General features: G+C 39.1%; 1 protein-coding gene across 2 annotated transcripts in view; it reads right to left on the bottom strand.

The window, feature by feature from the left end:
- Nucleotides 1-27,590, bottom strand: part of LOC126416741 (serine/threonine-protein phosphatase 6 regulatory ankyrin repeat subunit A-like) — a 716,260-nt gene that overhangs the window by 616,426 nt on the left and 72,244 nt on the right. For both annotated transcript variants that reach the window (XM_050084586.1, XM_050084577.1), the window contains exon 4: nt 24,563-24,862. In XM_050084586.1, coding sequence (XP_049940543.1) covers nt 24,563-24,862 — 300 coding nt within the window. The remainder of the gene's footprint in view (nt 1-24,562; nt 24,863-27,590) is intronic.

Genomic DNA, 27,590 nt, shown 5'->3' on the forward strand with positions numbered 1-27,590 from the left:
AAAAGATAGGACCAAAGTGCAAGATTTATGTAGATACAATAGAAGAAGCTCTAAAAGAGGAAGACAGTCAATTTCTAGCTAAAATAGATTCAGGTTTAAAGGAAGCAGAGGAAAGGTTATGAGGCAGTATTGCTAAAACTACTGGCATTCGAGAACAATATCTGACATAAAAAAAACCTGTGCTTTTAGAGAAGTTAGATACTTTCACTGGTTACCCGCAACACATGGCTAGCCTGTCTAAGGAAAATAGTGAATGTTGCAGAATGCAACAGTACTTGCCAGCAGCTGTACCTGTTGTGCAAGTGCAGTTGCCAAGTATTATGCCACAAGCAAACAAAAACATGCCTGTTACTGATAGCACAGCATGTTTGTCAACATCACTTGCAAAAGAGGGATTCCTTAGGCACTGACAATTTCCAGTATTTGCCTCTGAATGGAAAAGAACAAACCCCATGATCTTTGTCAGAGTCTTATCAAAATGTTTTACCTTGTACCTGGACCAAAGCCCAGAAAATTAGCCTTGTTGTTGGATACACACAGGGTGATGTTCTGCTATGGGCTACAGACATAGCAGGACATTGCCACTACTATGAACAGTTTGAGAGAGCCTTTCTGGATAAATATTGGTCTGAGGGCATACAAGAGACTCTCAGATGTGAAGTATTCTATCCAGCTCCATTCAATAGCAAACATAGAAGCTTAAGGGGCTCTTTTGAAAAATATTTGAATAAAACCAGATACTGGATGAACGCGGTAACTCAAGTAGACATGCTGCCATCTTCCTTCCCACATTAGGGAATAACTCATTACCATCCTGAAATACGACACTGAATAATTTCAATCTGTACTGGACTCGATAGATTTGGTATATGAAGAGAGACCAGTACAACCCAACCCTGTTAATACACAGATAGCGCCAGAAAGATTTACGGACAAACAAGTGAACAATGGATTCATAGTACAACACAGATAGCAACCTTACCCCACACAGACCTATAGTAATGGTAACGGTAATCCATTCCCATAGGTCTGTGTGGAGTAAGGTAATCCACCCCCAAGAACCATGGACCTTGCCGTTGGTGGGGAGACTTACGTGCCTCAGCGATACAGATGGCGTACCATAGGTGCAACCACAACGGAGGGGTATCTGTTGAGAGGCCAGACAAACATGTGGTTCCTGAAGAGGGGCAGCAGCCTTTTCAGTAGTAGCAGGGGCAACTGTCTGGATGATTGACTGATCTGGCCTTGTAACACTAACCAAAACGGCCTTGCTGTGCTGGTACTGCGAACGGCTGAAAGCAAGTGGAAACTACAGCCGTAATTTTTCCCAAGGGCATGCAGCTTTACTGTATGGTTAAATAATGATGGCGTCCTCTTGGGTAAAATATTCCGGAGGTAAAATAGTCTCTCATTCGGATCTCCGGGCAGGGTCTACTCAAAAGGACGTAGTTATCAGGAGAAAGAAAACTGGCGTTCTACGGATCGGAGCATGGAATGTCAAATCCCTTAATTGGGCAGGTAGGTTAGAAAATTGAAAAAGAGAAATGGATTGGTTAAAGTTGGATATAGTGGGAATTAGTGAGGTTCGGTCGCAGAAGGAACAAGACTTCTGGACTGATAAATACAGGGTTATAAATACAAAATCAAATAGGGGTAATGCAGGAGTAGATTTAATAATGAATTAAAAAAATAGGAGTGCAGGTAAGCTACTACAAACAGCATAGTGAACGCATTATTGTGGCCAAGATAGACACGAAGCCCATGCCTACTACAGTAGTACAAGTTTATATGCCAACTAGCTCTGCAGATGATGAAGAAATTGATGAAATGTATGATGAGATAAAAGAAATTATTCAGGTAGTCAAGGGAGACGAAAATTTAATAGTCATGGGTGACTGGAATTCGAGAGTAGGAAAAGGGAGAGAAGGAAACATAGTAGGTGAATATGGATTGGGGCTAAGAAATGAAAGAGGAAGCCGGCTGGTAGAATTTTGCACAGAGCATAACTTAATCATAGCTAACACTTGGTTCAAGATTCATAAAAGAAGGTTGTATACATGGAAGAATCCTGGAGATACTAGAAGGTATCAGATAGATTATATAATGGTAAGAAAGAGATTTAGGAACCCGGTTTTAAATTGTACGACATTTCCAGGGGCAGATGTGGACTCTGACTATTGGTTATGAACTATAGATTACAACTGAAGAAACTGCATAAAGGTGGGAATTTAAGGAGATGGGACCTGGATAAACTGACTAAACCAGAGGTTGTACAGAGTTTCAGGGAGAGCATAAGGGAACAATTGTCGTGAATGGGTGAAAGAAATACAGTAGAAGAAGAATGGGTAGCTCTGAGGGACGAAGTAGTGAAGGCAGCAGAGGATCTAGTAGGTAAAAAGATGATGACTAGTAGAAATCCTTGGGTAACAGAAGAAATATTGAATTTGATTGAAGAAAGGAGAAAAAACAAAAGTGCAGTAAATGAAGCAGGCAAAAAGGAATACAAACATCTCAAAAATGAGATCGACAGAAAGTGCAAAATGGCTAAGCAGGGATGGCTAGAGCACAAATGTAAGGATGCAGAGGCTTATCTCACTAGGGGTAAGATAGATACTGCCTACAGGAAGATTAAAGAGACCTTTGGAGAAAAGAAAACCACTTGTATGAATATCAAGAGCTCAAATGGAAACCCAGTTCTAAGCAAAGAAGGGAAAGCATAAAGGTGGAAGGAGTATATAGAGGGTCTATACAAGGGTGATGTACTTGACGACAATATTATGGAAATGGAAGAGGATGTAGATGAAGATGAAATGGGAGATACGATACTGCGTGAAGAGTTTGACAGAGCACTGAAAGACCTAAGTTAAAACAAGGCCCCAGGAGTAGACAACATTCCATTGGAATTACTGGTGGCCTTGTGAGAGCTTGTCGTGACAAAACTCTACCATCTGGGGAGTAAGGTGTATGAGACAGGTGAAATACCCTCAGACTTCAAGAAGAATATAATAATTCCAATCCCAAAGAAAGCAGATGTTGATAGATGTGAAAATTACCGAACTATCAGATTAATAAGTCACAGCTGCAAAGTACTAATGTGAATTCTTTACAGACGAATGGAAAAACTGGTAGAAGCCGACCTCGGGGAAGAACAGTTTGGATTCCGTAGAAATGTTGGAACATGTGAGGCAATACTGACCTTACGACTTATCTTAGAAGAAAGATTAAGGAAAGGCAAACCTATGTTTCTAGCACTTGTAGACTTAGAGAAAGCTTTTGACAATGTTGACTGGAATACTCTCTTTCAAATTCTAAATGCGGCAGGGGTAAAATACAGGGAGCAAAAGGCTATTTACAATTTGTACAGAAACCAGATGGCAGTTATAAGAGTCGAGGGGCATGAAAGGGAATCAGTGGTTCGAAAGGGAGTGAGACAGGGTTGTAGCCTCTCCCCGATGTTATTCAATCTGTATATTGAGCAAGCAGTAAAGGAAACAAATGACAAATTCGGAGTAGGTATTAAAATCCATGGAGAAGAAACAAAAACTTTAGAGGTTCGCCAATGACATTGTAATTCTGTCAGAGACAGCACAGGACTTGGAAGAGCAGTTGAACGGAATGGACAGTGTCTTGAAACGAGGATATAAGATGAACATCAACAAAAGCAAAACGAGGATAATGGAATGTAGATGAATTAAGTTGGGTGATGATGAGGGAATTAGATTAGGAAATGAGACACTTACAATAGTAAAGGAGTTTTGCTATTTGGGGAGCAAATTAACTGATGATGGTCGAAGTAGAGAGGATATAAAATGTAGACTGGCAATGGCAAGGAAAGCATTTCTAAAGAAGAGAAATTTGTTAACATCGAGTATAGATCTAAGTGTCAGGAAGTCATTTCTGAAAGTTTTTGTATGGAGTGTAGCCATGTATGGAAGTGAAACATGGACGATAAATAGTTTCGACAAGAAGAGAATAGAAGCTTTCGAAGTGTGATGCTGCAGAAGAATGCTGAAGATTAGATGGGTAGATCACATAACTAATGAGGAGGTATTGAATAGAATCGGGGAGAAGAGGAGTTTGTGGCACAACTTGACATGAAGAAGGGACCAGTTGGTGGGACATGGTCTGAGGCATCAAGGGATCACAAATTTAGCATTGGAGGGCAGTGAGGAGGGTAAAAATCGTAGAGGGAGACCAAGAGATGAATACACTAAGCAGATTCAGAAGGATGTAGGTTGCAGTAGGTACTGTGAGATGAAGAAGCTTGCACAGGATAGAGTAGCATGGAGAGCTGCATCAAACCAGTCTAAGGACTGAAGACCACAACAACAACAGTAATCAAAACGGCAATGGAGAAAGCCATTAATTCAAAGATGGATATAAAAGAAATGGGCAAAAATTTAACAAAAACAACTACAATGTACGAGTAGCATATGGCTAGCCCATACAATATGTACAGACTGGAAATAATCAGCCAATCGCTTGGCAAACACAAAACAATAGCAGACAGCTGAATAATCCACAGATAGCAGTAACACACATATGGTGAATACTGTGCAAAGGCAAAGAGAATTTAAGTCAAGAGCCTCACAGGATACTAATTGGCGTAATCAAACACCAACAGTCCATACAGTGGAAGTTACACCTAGCCCAGAGACCAATGCCACTGCAATACTTGAAAACCTGAACCAGTCACGGTTGGCTCCTGTTCTGTGACCTTGGAGTAGAGTGGGGCCATGAGCTTGATCAACACTTGCTTTATCAGATATGATCAAGGTAGCGATGTGAAAGATGATCTGTATCAAAGTAATGAGGGTACACAGAAAAACTTGACAGAGAGCAGGATATAAGCTACTAGTAAAGCCAAAATATTTGACCTTGACATACCCATTGCACTTGACACAGGGGCTATGACTAATTTGATGTCACATGGATTCTTTTAAGAACTGAAGAAATGTGGGCATATACCCACACTGCCGATGCAAAATTGAAAGGTACAAACTGCCACTTGTCAGAAATAGAAAGGAGTGAAAATACAAGCCTTAATTCCCGTACAATTAGGACAGTTTTCTGTACAATGCAGTTTTTTGACAGTAGAGAAGTTAATAGTTGATTGTTTAATTGGTATGCATACATTTAGGACTTACCATGTACAAATTTATATAGGAAAGGGACAAAGTTATTTCACTGTAAATAACCAATTATTTGTAATAGACTTAATCAGGGGAAGTACTAATAGACAGAAAACTGAAGTTACTCATGATTTTGAGGTTCAAGTGGTAAATCCCTTAGTTATGTTTGTCAACACATATAATAATGAACAGTCAGCAGCAGAAGAAGTAAATGTCAACACAATAAACACAAAGGTAAGCGAATCAAAGCAATTGTCTGAAGAACAGCAAGTGGAACTTAGGGAAGTGATACTTGTGTACACACATGTATTTGAGGGGGGAAAAGAAAGGTATCATTAAGGATTTTGTGTACAAAATGGATGTATATTCTCATGAAACTTTTTGTTCTACTTCATACCCTACACCATGGACAAAGAGGGAAGCAGCAAGTAAAGAGATTAAGAGGATGCTTAAATGGGGCATAATACAACCATCATTTTCCCCTCATTGTAGTCCTGTTTTGGCTGTGAGTAAGCCAGATGCCAAGGTGCGCTTGGTCCTCAATGTGTGTACAATAATAAGATTATTGTAACAGTCCAAACACATCCGGACAATTTAGAGGAACATCTTTTGAAATTCCATGATGCTATATTTCTTACTGTAATCGACCTCTGGTCCTCAAATTGGCAAATAATACTACATGAAGAAAGTTGAAAACATATCGCCTTCATATATGGGGCAAGGAGCTTTGAATTTCAAGTATCACCATTTGATTGCACGTAAGTGCAGGTGTATTTATCTCTGCACTGGACAAAGTACTAGGGCCCAAACTTTTGAGTAAGGTACACATGGATGACCTTTTACTTGCTACACTACTTGGGTAGAACACTTAATATTAATTGAACAAGTATTGAGCTGCTTTTCTGAATATGGAGTAATAGCAGATCTCAAGAAATCTAATTTTGGGCAAGAAAAGGTAAAATTTTTATTTAGCACACATAATCTCTTCAGAAGGCATACTGCCAGATCCTAAAAAACCTGATGCCATTAGGAACTGCCCTGTTCCTCAAACCAAGAGGCAGTTAAAGGCATACTTAGGCCTAGTTTCATTTTTCAGGAAATTCATTCCCAATCAACTTACGAACAGTGATGCTTTACTCAGTCTTCTCTGGGAAAACAGACCTTGGTTATGGAACAAGTAATGTCAAACCGATTTCAAGAACATCAAGCAAGCCTTATTAAACGCTAATATTTTATCTCAACCAGACATGAAGAAGAATCTTTGTTCTTACATTAATGTGTTTGCTCGAGGTCTGGGTGCATGACTTTTTCAAATGGTAGAAGAAGAGGGAAATACCATCCCTAAAGTAATTATCTTCACCAGCCGCATCCATCCAAAGCTGAACATTCATATTCAGTTACGGAGGTGGAGGGTTTGGCTGTAAATTGGTTCTTTAAAATGTTTGAATATTTCCTTTGGGATAAACTCACAAAAGTATACTGTTACCATCAGTCCCTATCACTTTTGTTAACTTGTAAATTGCTACACCAACAGAGAGTCAGGTGGTGTATGTATCTTCAAGAAATCAATTTTGTAACAGTATACATAAAAGGAAACCAAAATATAATAGCTTACGCTCTTTCTAGATTACCACAAGGCTTAGAGGAATTCAACGATCTTTTAGAGCAGGAAGGTGAAATAAGAGCTATGTTGATGGAAGACAAAACACTCTGACCATATAGTGTCCACATGTGTAAACACATGGAGCAATTACAGCAGGAACACAAACGCTGGAGTAAGGTAAGAGGAAAACAGGTTTGTGAGGACCTATATACCTCATAAATATACCAAGTGGACTGAATATGTCACTCCTTTCTTACAAGTTGTTAGCAACCTTCCCCATACATCAACTGGGTTTACACTGTATGAGCTGATGTTCAATAGTAAGCAAGTAGATGAGTGGGGAAAACTTTTGCCAAAGATACCAATACCAAATGTTATCATTGGATGATAAAATATGACAAGCAGTAATCAACCTTGAAAGCTGGGCTAAATAGAGGAAAGGAATTTATGACAGAAAGCTGAAACATACAACACAATTTTAAATAGGACAAAAGGTGTTACTTAGAACACATCCCAAATCCACAAAAATTGGAAAACTGAACCATAAGTGACAATTACTATACACCGGACCATACATAATTACTAAATCCCCTACCCAAGACCATACAGATTGGTGCAAACAAACACAAGTAAAGACAAGGGCCTTTACCCACACACAGACATGGGAACGTTTATGAGTGAAGATGGGCTGTATACCCTCAAAGTTGTATACAGATATATGTATAATAATATTAGGTTTAGGATGCTGGAGAGTCACATTCCAGAATTTATGTTGTTAGTTGATAAGGAAAATTTTTGTTCGTATTTTTTCTTATATGTCAAATGTGTAAATAAAAAGATGAGAGATTGTAACAAGGAAGAATTTTACTTTAACGTGTCTAGAGATGATGATACTCTAAATACAATGCTCCAACTTGCACACAGCCCAGTTGTAAACAAATAAACAAACTTGTGAAGTGCACAGTAGCGTGCAATGGAATACCCAACTTGTCACGTCATAGAAGGTATTAGAGTTACACAGCACATGCGCATTGGGGAGCAAGCTAGTCAACAAACCGTAAGCACGTGCGTGCCAGACAAGCACCGCTGGGAGTGTTGGAGCACCCAAAACAAACAAACCTGATGAGCTACAGGCTGCACTAGCATTAGTAAAGCCTACTGCATAAACAGGGACATAGACAATTAAAGGAGAGTCTATGCTACAACTAAGACTATCTACACAATACACATATACAAAGATAAGTTAAGGGATTATATACACAGGAAAGGGCAGCTGAACTACGAGATATTTACTTAGTCTATGCTACTATATACATTATATCTATATATGTACAACATTTACAAATTTAATTACTGAAAGTGCACACACCAATTACACTTGATGGACGAGAAAAGTCTTGCTGAAGGTAAACAAGTGAGTACAGTATAAGTGGAAAACTGAATGAGAGGTCACACCATGCCTCTAATACACATTATCTTTCAGATTTATAAGGTAAGTAGAGATGCACACATGACATTAAATAAGTTTTGTGACAGCATGAATGCACACTGAAGTGAATGAATACATAACTTAATATGGGAAAAAGTTGCTTGTAGAATGTTAGGTGCCATATAAACATAACAGATGACCACACCACAAAATAAATGTAGTTATAAGTTTATGATATGTATGAATGTGATAGTATGAAAATATGTGAAGAAGAAGACAGTTGCAGTACATCACATATCACAATTCTGAACTAAGGTTGTGCACTACCAAATAATCAAGGGGTCAAAACCTAACTACTGTGAGCGTCGACTACCCATGAATGCGTCAAACACCTGATTTATATTGACATCTTTATGCACATTGGCTACTTATGTAAACACTGTTTTACACTCATTGTATATACCATATTGTATTGATGATACAACTCTATATACCTTAGCATATGTAATGGTTATCCTTCATACAATGAACATAACAAGTAACTACTGAGATGCACTTTTAAACACTGAATAAGTATTTGATACAATTGGTATCATCACATTGAGTTGTGTTTATAAACAACAACCTATTTTGCTCTATTAATGGGATGTAACTGGGCATATAAATTCCTTTCTGTGGAATTTCCTCAACCCTGTAGTGAGTAGATCCTTCCTGGAGAATGCCAGAGAGGTGAGGACATGCATAGTTATCTCAGCAGCACATAGTATCTCTTGTAACAAGTATTCTTTACTTCTGTAATTTGTTGGAACTGATAAATAGGCTCCAACAGGAAGTCGTAAATTGAAATTAAATGTTTGTCAATTTATGCCATAAAGGAAAATGGAATCTATTATTGAATGAATGTTATATGAAGAATGTACCACCAAATGAGAGTAATATGTGTACTCATATAATTGGAATCGAATAATGTAACAAAATTGTAATTTAACAAAATGTACTAAAACAAAATGATGAGTAATCGAAACACAGGGTGGTCCATTGATAGTGACTGGGCCAAATATCTCACGAAATAAGTGTCAAACGAAAAAACTACAAAGAACGAAACTCATCTAGCTCGAAGGGGGAAACCAGATGGCGCTATGGTTGGCCCGCTAGATGGCGCTGCCATAGGTCAAACAGATATCAACTGCATTTTATTAAATAGGAACCCCCCATTTTTATTACATATTCGTGTAGTACATAAAGAAATATGAATGTTTTAGTTGGACCATTTTTTTCGCTTTGTGATAAATGGCGCTGTAATAGTCACAAACGTATAAGTATGTGGTATCATGTAACATTCCACCAGTGGGGACGGTATTTGCTTTGTGATACATTACCCATATTAAAATGGACCGTTTACCAACTGCGGAAAAGGTCGATATCGTGTTGATGTATGGCTATTGTGATCAAAATGCCCAACGGGCATGTGCTATGTATGCTTCTTGGTATCCTGGCTGACATCATCCAAGTGTCCGGACCGTTTGCTGGATAGTTATGTTATTTAAGGAAACAGGAAGTGTTCAGCCACATGTGAAACGTCAACCATGACCTGCAACAAATGATGATGCCCAAGTAGGTGTTTTAGCTGCTGTTGCGGCTAATCTGCACATCTGTAGCAGACAAATTGCACCAGAATTGGGGAATCTCGAAAACGTGGGTGTTGAGAATGTTACAACAACATCGATTGCACGAGTACCATATTTCTATGCACCCAGGAATTGCATGGCAATGACTTTGAATGTCATGTACAGTTCTGCCACTGGGCACAAGAGAAATTACGGGACAATGACAGATTTTTTGCACGCATTATATTTAGCGACGAAGAATCATTCACCAACAGCGGTAACGTAAACCGGCATAATATGCACTATTGGGCAACGGAAAATCACTGATGGCTGTGACAAGTGGAACATCAGCGACATTGGCGGGTTAATGTATGGTGCAGCATTATGGGAGGAAGGATAATTGGCCCCCATTTTGTCGATGGCAATCTAAATGGTGCATTGTATGCTGATTTCCTACGTAATGTTCTACCAATGTTACTACAAGATGTTTCACTGCATGACAGAATGGCGATGTACTTCCAACATAATGGATGCCCGGTACATAGCTCACATGCAGTTGAAGCGGCATTGAGTAGCATATTTCATGGCAGGTGGATTGGTCGTCGAAGCACCATACCAAGGCCCGCACGTTCACCGGATCTGACATCCCCGGATTTCCTTCAGTGGGGAAAGTTGAAGGATATTTGCTATCATGATCCACCGACAATGTCTGACAACGTGTGTCAGCGCATTGTCAATGCACGTGCAAACATTACGGAAGGCGAACTACTCGCTGTTGAGAGTGCCAAATGCACTGAGATTGATGGACATCATTTTGAGCATTTATTGCATTAATGTGGTATTTACAGGTAATCACACTGTAACAGCATGCGTTCTCAGAAATGATAAGTTCACGAAGGTGCATGAATCACATTTCAACAACTGATATAAAATGTACAAACGTACCTACGTTCTGTACTTTAATTTAAAAAACGTACCTGTTACCAATTGTTTGTCTAAAATTGTGAGCCATATGTTTGTGACTATTACAGCGCCATCTATCACAAAGTGAAGAAAGTGGTCCAACTAAAACATTCATATTTCTCAACGTACTACATGAATACGTAATAAAAAATTGGGGTTCCTATTTAAAAAAATGCAGTTGATATCCATTTGACCTACGGCAGCGCCATCTAGCAGGCCAACCATAGCGCCATCTGGTTTCCCCCTTCAAGCTAGACAAGTTTCGTTCTTTGCAGTTTTTTCGTTTGACACTTATTTCGTGAGATATTTGGCCCGGTCATGATCAATGGACCACCCTGTACATATAAAAAGGGAAGAGAATATGTTACAGACTATAATGTATATAAGCAACGATAATGGCATGTCAGCAAATGAATAGGATAAGTGTATTTTGTAATTATATCTGTATTATTATTTTTTTTAATGTGTGTAGTATATGGAAAGGACATTACAGAAACTTTACGGAATGCAACTGTATGAAAGACACTCAAAAACAAAGTGCAAAAACTATACAAAACCTGGCTGAAAAGTGTTAAGTGTGCATGTGATATACATGGATGTGTGCATGATAAGCTAAAGATGGCAATACTTTGTGTAACATGAATTTTCTGTGTTTGAAAATGTTGTAAAAGTGGCAAGAAACTTACCTTGTCAACAGATGTCAGATGTATGGCTGGTGTCCCCACTGAATAAGTGAGAGCGATGAGATGAAATAAATTCCTCAGGCCACTGATATGGAAACCAGTTGTCACCACATTGAAAACACGAGCTTCATGAATTTGTGCAGTGAAAGCTACTGTAAACGCACGAAATGGGCACTCTCGCCACATATCGAACATGTGGGCGTGAACTGTGATGGGAATGGGCACTGAGCTGTGCCTTCATGTTTCGCAAGCTAAATGCTGTGCAGATACTGATGGACAACAATGGTACTATGCGGTTAGAACAAGTACTTTGTAAGGAGAGAAAACCTATGTGGGTATGTTAAAAGAAGCTGACATGCCCATATATACATTGATAACAATACAGAATAAATCCAAAGGCCAAAAATAAAGGCTATGTCCACGCCAGGGTTATCAACCCTCACAAAGGGAAATAAGCTCAGACACTGTGCACCACCGTATGACATCAGGGCACAGTGGGGGGCAATTATAATGGATCATATTATTTTTTCTTTCTTCATTATTTTCCTTTTATATACATAAGCTATATATATATATATATATATATATATATATATATATATATATATATATATATATATATATATAGTTATAATAGAGGGAAACATTCCACATAGGAAATATATCTAAAAACAAAGATGATGTGACTTACCAAATGAAAGTGCTGGCAGGTCGACAGACACACAAACAAACACAAACATACACACAAAATTCAAGCTTTCGCAAAACCCACATCCTTTCGTCTTTCCCTCTCCTTCCCTCTTTCCTGAAGAGGCAACAGTTTGTTGCGAAAGCTTGAATTTTGTGTGTATGTTTGTGTTTGTTTGTGTGTCTGTCGACCTGCCAGCACTTTCATTTGGTAAGTCACATCATCTTTGTTTTTAGATATATATATATATATATATATATATATATATATATATATATATAAAACAGCATTTCCAGCACAAATGTCCCATTTATTTATGGCAGTGGTACGAACATAGGCGTCAAAATTTCCAGTAGCCACTTGTAATGACTTGTAACCTGCTCCTCCAGCTTCAACAATTTCAGCATCATTTCCAAATGCCAAACGTGTAATGTTCTTTGTATTTCCAGTGTGAGATCGAGAAATAATTATCTTGTTCAAATTATTATCAGGAACATATTTAATGTTGGAAGATGTTCCTTTCCCAACCCAACCCCAGTACGTGTTCGGCTCCTGCTCAAAAGGTTTGTGGATAATACCCAAGATGGGTTTCCCCTTCACAGCAACACATATCATTGTTGTCACATACTGTAACAAATTTTCAGTATATTCTAATGTAGCATCCAGAGGATCAACCCAGACGGAAATATCAGTTGCAGGAACATACTCATCACTCGAAGGAACTGTTTCTAAGATTTTCGAATTGTCAAGCGAAGGGATACCTGTACAGTCTTTGTTTTTCTCTTCAGAAATAACCTTTATTGTCGGATATTCTTCTTTTAAACCATAATACATCACACAGTGGGAATTATAATCTGCTTTCGTAACAACATTTTTTGCGCCTTCTTTGGTTTTTCCTTTGCTTGTTTCTCCAATGTCAGTGTCCTTCCTGATTTCAGCAACTTTTCTACCTCCTCCTTCTGCCAGCAATATACAATCACTAAGGAGTTTTCGAAGACTAATGTTGTTTTGCGACACTGTAGATTCTTTTTTACTGCTGTCATAAGACCTCAGAAGATTCGTGTTTAATGATACGAAGAATAAAATCGACAAGGCCACAATAATGAATACTCCTAATGGATTGAGCCTTACAGTCCCACCAAACATTGTTATGTAGTATCTCTTAAAAAATATTAAACGAAATCAGTTTTGAAATGTTCATTTCAAATTTTAAAAAACATTTTATTAGTTTGAATGGAAAACTCAATGGCGGTACACTTGACAAATTACTTCGCTGGATGAAACCATTTACTACTAGAAGTCTAACGTTACGTTTCACAGTAATTCTGATCACACATTACACGCATACGCGTCAACTTATATATATAAATAAACAAAGATGATGTGACTTACCAAATGAAAGTGCTGGCAGGCCGACAGACACACAAACAAACACAAACATACACACAAAATTCTAGCTTTCGCAACAAACTGTTGCCTCATCAGGAAAGAGGGAAGGAGAGGGAAAGACGAAAGGATGTCGGTTTTAAGGGAGAGGGTAAGGAGTCATTCCAATCCCGGGAGCGGAAAGACTTACCTTAGGGGGAAAAAAGGACGGGTATACACTCGCACACACACACATGTCCATCCACACATATACAGACACAAGCAGACATGATTGTCTGCTTGTGTGTATGTTTGTGTTTGTTTGTGTGTCTGTCGACCTGCCAGCACTTTCATATATATATATATATATAGACACACACACACACTAAGCCAAAGGTAAAGTAACAAGCTTTGTGGCAGAGATAATGTTTTGATACAAAAAATAGAAGAGATATGCTCTTCAATCGATTAATTTCTGTATCTTCACCTGTTCATTTTTATAAGTGGTACTGGTGGACATACGGCAAGATCTGTCATACAAGTATTGTTTAAAAATATGTATTTCAAGTGTGCATTAAAAGTGTTAGAAAAAGTTATTAGGAAAGCAAAGTTTTATTCATACATTCACATCGACCACACGTGTCTGTTTATCATTTTGCCTGTGCCAAGTATCTGCATCAGGAGGCTCAGAGCAGACAAGAGGAATTTGCATAAGCAGCAGAGGAGCAATCCACATCATTATAATCAGGACTACACACAATGGAATTAATGTGAAGAAGTACATAATTTAAATGATGAATAGTGATGTTAAATGTATTGACATTGAAGGTCTGTTGATACTGGTACCAGTTAAAGTTTACCTAGGATATGTGTATCTTCCAATTTCTTTGCAATTAATGTTTTTAATTATTCAAGTAGCAATTATTAATCATTTTGCATTATTTATCTGCCCACCTCTTCTGTCAGTATTCACTATGATTACTGTATCTAACAGATCAAGGGGTGGGCTAGAAACTGTCAAGAGGAACAAATTTTCACAAACTTTTTGTGTTAGAAACTAATAATACCAAGTCATTGGGCATGTTTTATAACACAAAACCAGCACTATGGATAACAAACTTACAACTCAGGCCGTTTGGGTTCACTCTCAAAGGGTAAGTGCTTCTGGCTCCATTCACTTGATTATAGGCAGCAGCAGCTTCTTCTCACTTTCATCTACACATTTCCTTTTGTTAATTTTTTTTTTTTTACTTCTGTATTTTTTATAGTGTACTCCTCCTGAGCTTGCTTATTACTCATTATTGTTTCATATCCACTCTTCTTTAGAAAACACATACTTTTATCAAGTGTGTGTTAACCATTCCTTAGCAGGGAATGGGACAAGGTTGCACACTACCTGCATATTTATTCAATATGTTCACTGTTGAGGCCATATGCAAATTTACACAAAAGATCAGCATTATCAAATAACTGACAAGAAATCCATTGTAAAAGTTTACAGATGACACTGCATTAGCTGCAGATTTGGAGCAGGAATTAAAACAAAATCCTGTGAGTTCTTTTTATCAGCACTAAAGAAAGTATAACTGAAAGTCAACACTTCAAAAACCAAAGTAATAACTGTCAAAAAATCCAAGAGAAACAAATAAATATCCAAATAGATGCTGAAATCATACAATAATGCAGTCAGTTGTGCTACTTAGGAAGCATTGTCAGTCAAGACAATAGTTGCACCATGTAAATCAAAAGGAGAATTGTCCTCAGTAAACAGCTTTCAGGAACAGCTTCATCCCAGTAGGCAGATAAATATTAAGATTGTGAAAGAATTTATAGAATCATTTGTCTAAAGTGTTTTGATATATTGCAGTGACACATGGTTTCTAATGAAAGAGGGTATTTAGTTCCTGGATACAGTGGAAATGTGGAAATGGAGAAGGATGCTGATAATAAGCTGCAGAGAGAAAGTGAGAAGAGAAGTCCTCAAGGAAATAGATAAAAGAGTGATACTGATCAATACCATAGAAAAGAGGAAAACAAAGTTCACTGGTGGCATTATTTGTCACAATGCGTTTTTGACCACCATATTCGAAGGAAAGGTTTTAGATAAGAAAGGAAAAGGAATATGGTGAATGAATCATGTAGATTATGTGATGGATGGACTTAAACTTAAACAGTGTGCTGAAATGAAACACTCAGCAGGAAAGTAACAAATATTGTTGCAGTGGCAAGGCATAGCCTTTAAAAGATGATGACAATGTCTTATGTTCCCACCCACAGAATACAATTTTTTCAGAAGTTTTAATTCTAATCTTTCATAAGTCACTTGCCTCATTTTATTTTTAGCATGGAATATTAGCTCCAAGTGCCGTACCAATTTTTGTTTCCATGTGGTTCCTGTATGGTATTCTCTCCCCTCACTGAGGTTTGGAGTTACCTTTCCAATCACCAACCTGTACTGTTCTAGACTGAGGCAACAGGATGCAACCAGCTTACCTTGCTCCATTATATGCAGGTCACAACTAACAATGTTATTGCAGTTTCCTCAGGATAAAATATCCTAGAGGTAAAATAATCACCTGTTTGGATCTCTGAATGAGGACTGCACATTATGTGCCACCAGCTTTAGAATGAGCCCATGAAATATTAGAGTGCTAAATCAGTGAAGGAAATTAGAAAATCTTAAAGTATAAATTACAAGGATATCGACTGAAATTTTATGAATCAGTGACATAAAATAGGCAGAAAAGGCAGTTCTTGGAGTTGGAGATCAGGGGATTGTTCTTACTTGGTCACATGATGATACAGTTTCAATAACTCTGTTGACAGAGTGTTTTCCGACAAAAGGCAAAGCTTCTGGGTTTGAGTCATAGAGCACCACACTTTTTAATATGCCAGTAAGTTTCAGATCAACACACATTCAACAGTAGAATTAAAATCCTTCTACCAACCCCCAAGCCATTTCTCCACAATATACTCTCTCTTCCAGTAGTTCAAATTCTGCAAGGTATGCAGGAGAACTTCTGTGAACTTTGGAAAATTAGAGAGAGGAAATGGTGGAAGTTAAACTGTGAGGGAGAATGGGGGACAGTTGTGAACTTTGCCTGGATAGCTCAGTTGGTAGACCATTTTCCCATGAAAGGCAAAGCTCCCAGGTTTGAATCCTGATACAGCACACATTTTTAATCTATCAGTAAGTTTCAACTCAACTCACACTCCACAGCAGAGTAAACATTCATTCTGGAAAGGAGTGGCAACAATAAGGAATAGGTTAAAGGATTATCTGTAGAAAAATGACAGAGCACTGATGGTAAAATTGAATGGGTATCCAACAGACATTGTAAATATACAAGTGTATTTGAATACTAAAGATGTGGATGATAGTGAAACTGAAGAATCCTATGACTGCATTAATGAACTCACAAAATATTTTAGTGGTGATGAAAATTTAATCCTAACAGAAGATAAGATTCCAGACATTATTGAATGAAGGGAACAGAAAACATACAGAAAACTTGCCCTCTATGCATAAAATAATAGAATAGTAAGATTAAATGAATTAAGTGCTGCACAAAAGTCCATCATTCTCAAAACACATTTCAAGAACACATTGTGTAAGAAGTCATCATGAATTATGCAATATAATTATGGAAGATATCAAATGGACTACATTTTGTTAAAACACTAGTTTCAGGAAAACAGTCAGTGAATGCAAGACTTATTTAAGAAGTATGTAGTTGAAATGTCTGAACCTACACAAGTTGAATAGACCAAAATCTCAAGACTGCCATGGAAACCATATGAAAACAAAATGAATAACAAGTCATAAAGGAGTGGAAAACTAATGAAATTACCTTAAACCAGGTGCAACAAAAGCAGTAGAAAGAATAGGACTGAAAAGTGTACAACAGACATAGGTATGAATAAGAGATCAGTTAGTGAGATTAATAAAGAAATGAGGAAGATGTCAAAATGTTGGAAGTGTACAGCAACACTCAGGATTTAGGAATGATAAAAAATAATGTAGATGCTGCACACAGACCAACAAATAATTACCTTGATACAATTTTGTAGGAAAGTTCTGGTAGAACATAAACACACACACACACACACACACACACACACACACACACACACCTAAGTCCCTACATGGTGCCGGTTGGATGCCTCGCCAAACTCATACCCCATACCAATCTAGACCACCAGCCAAAATGCAGCACTGTCATTGTGCATCCAACCAGTGCCATGTAGAGGCACAGATATGTGTGTATTTCTGTGTTTTACGTGCCTGTTGGTTTTCTAGCCCAAAAAAGGATTACTCTGAAAGCTAGCATGTTGTCTCCTTTTCTTGTGTGCACCTGTCAATGACTCAATGCTTCTGCCTTTTTGGTGAGTGGTCTCTTTTACTCCTAAAGTATTTACAAATAACCACCTCGGGTAGCACAGACCAAAGAGCACACTGATTATAGATGAGAAAGAGATCCTCCTACCTGGTACCAGTTTCCCTGAAATCCAGTACTGAAAAACTTTTCCTCCAACATATCCTTACATTCTGCCACCTACTCGTACTGAGTCTCATTAATGTATTCCCCAGTTTTCTTTGTAGCACTTGTTTAGTATATAATTATGTACATTTATAGTGTTTTTGCAGTATTTCGTTATTTAGTTACTCAGCTTCACTTTTGTGATCTTTTATGTGTTTTATCTTCATGTTTCCCAGTCTCTATATTGGACTTCTGTTATCTCTGAACTGTAGTTGGCAGGGAGCACCTCATTGTACACTGTATATTTTTGACTGCTTTCTCTCTCTAATGCCTCCTCCTTCTTCATCCTTGTCTTCCTTTGGTACCACATAAGGAAGGTTGCTTCCAACCTAGTGTCTGAGGGACCATCTTATCCCTCTTTCCTCTCTCTGGAAGGTACAAACTGTATAAAATCGTTTTCTACTTTTATTTGTGTTTACCAATAGTAATTATAATATAGCTTCTAGAAGGCAAGTACTGTCTCCTCGACGAATTTTTTTCTTTTTATACAAATAAGATATTTTATTTCCATTTTAATGAACATGTAAACTTTTCTCCTCTGTTCCCTCCTTTGTCCCTCATCAAAACACCTTATAATATGATGACTACTGTTGTTGCAAAAAAAGTTTAAAACACTTCCATCACCGGAAGAGCAATTTTCAGGGAAAATATTCAAACAAAATCTATATGGAGAAGCATATACACACATCAAAAAAGTTTTGCATCACCCCAGTTTCCAGAACTCCTGAAGACAGACATTGACAGTGGAATTGTATCACAGACACAATCCCTTTGACTGCTCAGATATGTCACTAAACCCACCCAAAGATGTAAACAACTATGCATGAACAGCACCTATTAGACGGAGGGGGTCCAACAGCCGATCAGTTCCAGTCATTTCACCAGGACGGAGGTACATGGCTCGTGTTGTCTGTAGTTCAACCACGCCTAGACAGTCAATGCTGTGGTTTGATCACGTCTGCATTTTTACTTCGTGCCTGGAAGGCCTCTCAACAAGAGAAGTGTCCAGGTGTCTCGAAATGAACCAAAGCGGTGTTGTTTGGACATGGAGGAGATACAGAGAGACAGAAACTGTCAATGACATGCCTCACTCAGGCCACCCAAGGGCTACTATTGCATTGGATGACCACTATCTACAGATTATGGCTCAGAGGAACCCTGACAGCAATGCTACCACACTGAATAATGCTTTTAGTGCAGCCACAGGAAATCTTGCTATGACTCAAACTATGCACAATGGGCTGCATGATGTGCAACTTCACTGCTGATGTCCAAGGTCAGGGCCATCTTTGCAACCACAACACCAAGCAGCATGGTAAAGATGGGCGTAACAACATGCCGAATGAACCGCTCAGGATTGGCATCATGTTCTCTTTACCGATGAGTGTCGCATATGCCTTCAAACAGACAATCATCGGAGACGTGTTTGGAGGCAACCCAGTCAGGCTAAATGCCTTAGATACACTGTCCAGCAAGTGCAGCAAGGTGGAGGTTCCCTGCTGTTTTGGGGCGGCTCTACGTTGGGCCGACGTACACCACTGGTGGTCACGGAATTCACCGTTATCATTGTACAATACGTGAATGCCGCCCTCCGACCGATAGTGCAACCATATTGGCAGCATATTGGCAAGGCATTCATCTTCATGGACAACAATTCATGCCATATCATGCACATCTTGTGAATGACCTCCTTCAGGATAACGACATCGCTCAACTAGGTTGGCCAGCATGTGCTCCAGACAAGAACCCTATCGAACAGGCCTAGGACGGATTGAAAAGGGCTGTTTGTGAATGATGTGACCCACTAACCACTCTAAGGGATCTATGCCAAATTTCCATTGAGGAGTGGGACAATTCTGTACCATCAGTGTCTTGATGAACTTGTGGATAGTATTCCACAATGAATACAGGCATGCATCAATGCAAGAAGACATGCTACTGGGTATTAGAGGTACCAGTGTGTACAGCAACATGGACCACAACCTCTGAAGGTCTTGCTGTATGGTGGTAGAACATGCAATGTGTGGTTTTCATGAGCAATAGAAAGGGCAGAAATGATGTTTATGTTGATCTCCATTCCAATTTTCTGTATAGGTTCTGAAACTCCCGGAACTGAGGTGACGCAAAACTTTTTTTTATGTGTGTTTATAAAACAACATACAAGCCATGTTTCCCTTCATAGGAAGGACAAACTAACAGAGACCTTCAAATCAAACACAATGGAAAACATAGATGCATGCATCAAACATGGCATCAAAAATTCACACTAGTTTCTTATAACATACACAATATAAATGATTCATTCACATTCATCAAATATTTTCTGAAGTTCATCCATCATTTAAACAAAGCCCACTGAATAAATTTGCTGGAGAATATAAAGATATAGCAATAGCATAAATAAGGAGCAGTGTATGCTATTATAAATTGGATAGTGAATCAATGAATGTTTTCAATTCATTTAATATAGTAACTGTGCAAGCCAGTAATATTTTAAGTGTTTTGAGTAATTTACTTTGTTACAGATGCAATTCACAATCATACTATTATAGCAATACTGTGTGTATATACATGTTACCTTACTCAACTCACAAGTTTCTGCAACATGGGTTTGTATAACTGTGGTGTCAATGAGCGAGCTCTAGCAAATATGTTGTAAATATATATATATGAATATAATAGAGGGAAACATTCCACGTGGGAAAAATATATCTAAAAACAAAGATGATGAGACTTACCAAACAAAAGCGCTGGCAGGTCGATAGACACACAAACAAACACAAACAAACACACAAAATTCAAGCTTTCGCAACAAACGGTTGCTTCATCAGGAAAGAGGGAAGGAGAGGGAAAGACGAAAGGATGTGGGTTTTAAGGGAGAGGGTAAGGAGTCATTCCAATCCCGGGAGCGGAAAGACTTACCTTAGGGGGAAGAAAGGACAGATATACACTCGCACACACACACACACACACACACACACACACACACAAACACACACACACACACATATCTACCCGCACATACACAGACACAAGCAGACATTTGTAAAGGCAAAGAGTTTGGGCAGAGATCTCTGACATCGCATGAATGGACAGTTTGTTGCTGGTCATTCCCACATAGAATGCATCACAGTGTAGGCAGGTCAGTTGGTAAATCACGTGGGTGCTTTCACACGTGGCTCTGCCTTTGATCGTGTACACCTTCCGGGTTACAGGACTGGAGTAGGTGGTGGTGGGAGGGTGCATGGGACAGGTTTTACACCGGGGGCGGTTACAAGGATAGGAGCCAGAGGGTAGGGAAGGTGGTTTGGGGATTTCATAGGGATGAACTAAGAGGTTACGAAGGCTAGGTGGACGGCTGAAAGACACTCTTGGTGGAGTGGGGAAGATTTCATGAAGGATGGATCTCATTTCAGGGCAGGATTAGAGGAAGTCGTATCCCTGCTGGAGAGCCACATTCAGAGTCTGATCCAGTCCCGGAAAGTATCCTGTCACAAGTGGGGCACTTTTGTGGTTCTTCTGTGGGAGGTTCTGGGTTTGAGGGGATGAGGAAGTGGCTCTGGTTATTTGCTTCTGTACCAGGTCGGGAGGGTAGTTACGGGATGCGAAAGCTGTTGTCAGGTTGTTGGTGTAATGGTTCAGGGATTCCGGACTGGAGCAGATTCGTTTGCCACGAAGACCTAGGCTGTAGGGAAGGGACCGTTTGATGTGGAATGGGTGGCAGCTTTCATAATGCAGGTACTGTTGCTTGTTGGTGGGTTTGATGTGGACGGACGTGTGAAGCTGGCCATTGGACAGATGGAGGTCAACGTCGAGGAAAGTGGCGTGGGATTTGGAGTAGGACCAGGTAAATCTGATGGAACCAAAGGAGTTGAGGTTGGAGAGGAAATTCTGGAGTTCTTCTTCACTGTGAGTCCAGATCATGAAGATGTCATCAATAAATCTGTACCAAACTTTGGGTTGGCAGGCTTGGGTAACCAAGAAGGCTTCCTCTAGGCGACCCATGAATAGGTTGGTGTACGAGGGGGCTATCCTGGTACCCATGGCTGTTCCCTTTAATTGTTGGTATGTCTGGCCTTCAAAAGTGAAGAAGTTGTGGGTCAGGATGAAGCTGGCTAAGGTAATGAGGAAAGAGGTTTCAGGTAGGGTGGCAGGTGATCGGCGTGAAAGGAAATGCTCCATCGCAGCAAGGCCCTGGACGTACGGAATATTTGTGTATAAGGAAGTGGCATCGATGGTTACAAGGATGGTTTCCGGGGGTAACAGATTGGGTAAGGATTCCAGGCATTCGAGAAAGTGGTTGGTGTCTTTGATGAAGGATGGGGGACTGCATGTAATGGGTTGAAGGTGTTGATCTACGTAGGCAAAGATACGTTCTGTGGGGGATTGGTAACCAGCTACACTGGGGCGGCCAGGATGATTGGGTTTGTGAATTTTAGGAAGAAGGTAGAAGGTAAGGGTGTGGGGTGTCGAAGGGGTCAGGAGGTTGATGGAGTCAGGTGAAAGGTTTTGCAGGGGGCCTAAGGTTCTGAGGATTTCTTGAAGCTCCGCCTGGACATCGGGAATGGGATTACCTTGGCAAACTTTTTATCTGGTGTTGTCTGAAAGCTGACGTAGTCCCTCAGCCACATACACCCGACGATCAAGTACCACGGTCGTCGAACCCTTGTCCGCCGGAAGAATGACGATGGATCGGTCAGCCTTCAGATCACGGATAGCCTGGGCTTCAGCAGTGGTGATGTTGGGAGTAGGATTAAGGTTTTTTAAGAAGGACTGAGATGCAAGGCTGGAAGTCAGAAATTCCTGGAAGGTTTGGAGAGGGTGATTTTGAGGAAGAGTAGGTGGGTCCCGCTGCGACGGAGGACGGAACTGTTCCAGGCAGGGTTCAATCTGGATAGTGTCCTGGGGAGTTGGAACATTGGGAGTAGGATTAGGATCATTTATCTTCATGGCAAAGTGATATTTCCAGCAGAGAGTACGAGAGTAGGACAGTAAATCTTTGACGAGGGCTGTTTGGTTGAATCTGGGAGTGGGGCTGAAGGTGAGGCCTTTGGATAGGACAGAGGTTTCGGATTGGGAGAGAGGTTTGGAGGAAAGGTTAACTACTGAATTAGGGTGTTGTGGTTCCAGATTGTGTTGATTGGAATTTTGAGGTTTTGGAGGGAGTGGAGCTGGAAGTGGGAGATTGAGTAGATGGGAGAGACTGGGTTTGTGTGCAATGAGAGGAGGTTGAGGTTTGCTGGAAAGGTTGTGAAGTGTGAGTGAGTTGCCTTTCCGGAGGTGGGAAACCAGGAGATTGGATAGTTTTTTAAGGTGGAGGGTGGCTTGCTGTTCTAATTTGCGGTTGGCCTGTAGGAGGATGCTCTGAACAGCCAGTGTGGATGTGGGAGAGGAAAGATTAAGGACTTTTATTAAGGATAGGAGTTGACGGGTGTGTTCATTGGCTAAGTTGATGTGTAGGTGAAGGATTAGGTGGGTGAGGGCAATGGATTGTTCAGTATGGAACTGGTATAGGGACTGATGGAAGGAAGGGTTGCAGCCAGAGATGGGAACTTTTAAGTGTGAGGCCTTTGGGGGTGATGCCAAATGTCAGACAAGCCTGAGAAAATAGAATATGGGTGCGTAATCTGGCTAGGGCGAAGGCATGTTTGCGGAGGGAATGTAAATAAAACTTAATGGGGTCGTTGTGGGGTGTTGTGAGGGTGACATGGTATTAGAAGGTGGAAAGTGTACCATGAGGCTGAAATGAAAATGAAAATAAAAATATATGGGGAGAGATAAAGGTGAACTGGAAAGTAACTGGAGATCTGGTGTGAAAAAGGCGAAAAGGTGTTGGTTACAGCTGGGCTACATTGGACTTGGGTTGGTAGACAACGATGTGAACAAAGGTTAGGTGGTTGTGTTGCCGCCAAAACACGTTAAAGGATGGAGAAATTCGGGAAAATTTCGAAAAAACTGCGTGTAATGTATTAAAAGGTGTGGTTTTGTGGTGGTAGATTATGAAAATGAGGCTAACAATTGTCTGACGAAGAAATAATGACGTTAAAACCTGTGGGAAGCGGCTAAAAATATGTGTGGATGGATATGTGTGTGTGTGCAAGTGTATACCCGTCCTTTTTTCCCCCTAAGGTAAGTCTTTCCGCTCCCGGGATTGGAAAGACTCCTTACCCTCTCCCTTAAAACCCACTTCCTTTCGTCTTTCCCTCTCCTTCCCTCTTTCCTGATGAAGCAACCGTTTGTTGCAAAAGCTAGAATTTTGTGTGTATGTTTGTGTTTGTTTGTGTGTCTATCGACCTGCCAGCACTTTCGTTCGGTAAGTCACATCATCTTTGTTTTATATATGCCATTGTTATTACTTCAACTTGCTTAATATTTTAACAGTGTGGGCCTACTTAGCTGTTTCTTCACTTTTCAGGGAAATGACAAAAAGTCACTGGAGCATGCTATAGTTAGTACCATAAGTTAGCAAATACAAAGCAGCTGTTGATATATATTGTTTATTCCGTATGAGAAGTGATCTGGAGCAATAATAGTGTCATCAACATACACACCTCACTTCTTGGAAACTCTGCTGTTAACATTAATGGAGTCTGACCATACTTGTCTCTGCAGTCAACAGGGAGACATTTCTGATCTAGTAGATATTTCACCATTTGATTATCCCCAAGTTCAGCAGCATGATGAAGAACAGTTTTTCCTTGGAGGTCCTGAGAGTCAATTGGAATACCTGACTGCTGCAGAATTTTAAAAGTTTCTAGGGACTGAGAGCGAGAAGCAAGGTGCAGTGCCGTCTCACCCATAAAATTTCTAGCCTGGAGATCAGCTCCAGATGAGAGCAGGTACTGCAAAACCTGTATGCAAAAAGTACTGTTTCACTTATGAATTAGGTAGAGGTCACATGATATATTTATCTAAAAAATAACTATAACACAAACAAACTATAAGATTCTGGACAAAATTTTTGTTAAGTTGTTATTCCCTTTTTCCAATAATATTTATAATTGAATTAAACCTAAGGTGACTGTTCTAATCATAACATAATATGTCAAGAGTGATAGCAATCAACCAATAAACTGAAAATAGGAGTGTACTATTAAAAATATTTTCACATAATATTTTAAGTTAGTCTCTCTGTGCAATATATTTTACAATAATAGAAAATTATTAATGAACAGAATAAATTGGTTTAGATAATGTTCTTACATATTAATGTGCAGTCTCTTAAAAACAAAGTTAATGAACTTCAGTATTGGCTGGAAAATCTAAACTGCACTGTTATTTCAATAAATGAACACTGGCTTAGCAATGAGGAATTAAAATTAAGTGTACCATTTGGATATGAATTGGCAAGCAGCTACTGTAGAACAAGTATTAAACATGGTGGTGTATCTGTGTATGTTAAAAATAGTGTGAAACTAATCTATGAAGTTATAGATGTAAGTGGATTGTGCATAGAAGCAAAATCTGAAGCTGCAGCCATAACATTGCCAAACCAGTAAATTATAATAGCATCAGTACCCACCCCCCCCCCCCCCCCCGCCCCTCCTCCCCCTCCCAAAAAAACACAATGAAGATGTGTTTGTGGAGCTTCTGGAGAAACTGATACTCTTGCTACGCATATGTCTGCTTGTGTCTGTATATGTGTGGATAGATATGTGTGTGTGCGAGTGTATACCCATCCTTTTTTCCCCACAAGGTAAGTCTTTCCGCTCCCGGGATTGGAATGACTCCTTACCCTCTCCTTTAAAACCCACATCCTTTCGTCTTTCCCTCTCCTTCCCTCTTTCCTGACGAAGCAACCGTTGGTTGCAAAAGCTAGAATTTTGTGTGTATGTATGTGTCTGTTTGTGTTTCTATCGACCTGCCAGTGCTTTCGTATGGTAAGTCACATCATCTTTGTTTTTAAATATATTTTTCCCACGTGGAATGTTTCCCTATTATTTTCACTGAGTTTGATAGAAATACAGTCTTTGTGCACTCTCGGTTGTCCTGTTTCCCTTATAACAATATTCCAAATTGTTTAATTTTGTTATCAGAGGTGCTAATCTCAGACATAATGCACATACTTCTGGACTTTTTAATAACTTTTCTTAATACAGTGTAGTAGTTTTTTTAGTGTTTGACTGTTTCTGTATCATTATTCTTTATAGCTATAAGATACATTTCCCTTTCCTGTTTATAAGATATTTGTATCCCTTTATTAAGCCATGGTCTTTTAGATGGTTTCTTATAATTATATTTTTCTTAGAGAAACTGTTTTCAGGTGTACTGACAAAGGTATCACAAAATACATTAAATTTTAAATTAGCATCAAGTTCCCCCTACGCCTTGTAACACCACAGTTAAGATCCTAAATATTTTTTTCTGATTAATTATGCTTTATATAAAGTATGTTTTCTTCAGTACGTAATCTTTGATATGCTGTTAAAATGTAGAATGATATTCACTGTATTTTCTCTTCACTGTTAGAATACTTTTCATCATTTGGAAGAGGAAGACTTTGATTATATGTATTTTTTTGTTGATTTACTAATATGTGTAAATGAAAGGATTTTGTGAAAGGTATTGATATACAACTATGTATATGCTTATTAACACTTAGGACTTTTCAATTGTATAAATGAAAACTTGGTAAGCTTCCCCTCTGGAATGAAAGTGAGTTAGCGCACGCAAAATGAGGTTGGTGCAAGGGAAAAGGTGGAACAATACAGTCAGAGACTAGCAACCAAACAGTCGGCAGCTAGTAATTTGAAGGTGCATTGTGCAGGTGCTGAGTGAGGCGTTCAGTGCTTGGAGATTTTATGGAAAAGCCTCGGGTGGATGAATGGCTCTAATACATTGCTCTGTTGCTGGAAAATACCATAAAAGCTGATGATCATCACCAAGAAGAAAATAACAGAGCACATCACTTCCAATGGAAAGTCCACCTGTTTTTATGTACTTGCCACCAGCCTTGCACAACCACTTCATCAGAGAGGAGGAAAGGCACATCTAGTACACGAAAATATAAGCTAATTCATGTTAAATTCATGTACCTACCTTGAATTGTTTCCTAACATGATACCTCTTAGGATCCTCTCCTTTTGAACAATGATTTCGAAGTGCCCTGAGTATGAGAACTGATAATCAAAAACAAGTGTTTGATTACTTTTGCTTGAAATTGAGTGCAAAAAGTTGCCTAAAATTACTGCAGATTTTGTTGAAGTTGAGGGAGGAAGTAAGTGTTGCTTTCATGAAAGCCTCCCTAGTAATTGAACTGCTTCAGTTTAAAGTTTTTGTGGTTTTAATGATTATTTGCTTAAATGCTGGCTATCAATGATTGTGCTGATGACAAACAGTTAACAAGTTATGTTGAAGTTAGTTAAAGTAAATGTTTTCAAAAGTAGATTTGAAATTCAGTATCTGGCAAAAATATTTACTGCATTAACTGTTGAAAAGGCATATAAGGTGAGTCAAATTTATGAAAGAGTATTACCAAAGTTTACTGATTTTAATTTGCTTCAGAAAGTGTGTCCAGTTAGTTTTATAATAGCAGTCAATATTAAGGGCTTTCCCCACTGAAAGTTGTTCAAAATGCTT

The sequence above is a fragment of the Schistocerca serialis genome, chromosome 1, assembly GCF_023864345.2.
Source record: "Schistocerca serialis cubense isolate TAMUIC-IGC-003099 chromosome 1, iqSchSeri2.2, whole genome shotgun sequence".
Classification (NCBI taxonomy): domain Eukaryota; kingdom Metazoa; phylum Arthropoda; class Insecta; order Orthoptera; family Acrididae; genus Schistocerca; species Schistocerca serialis.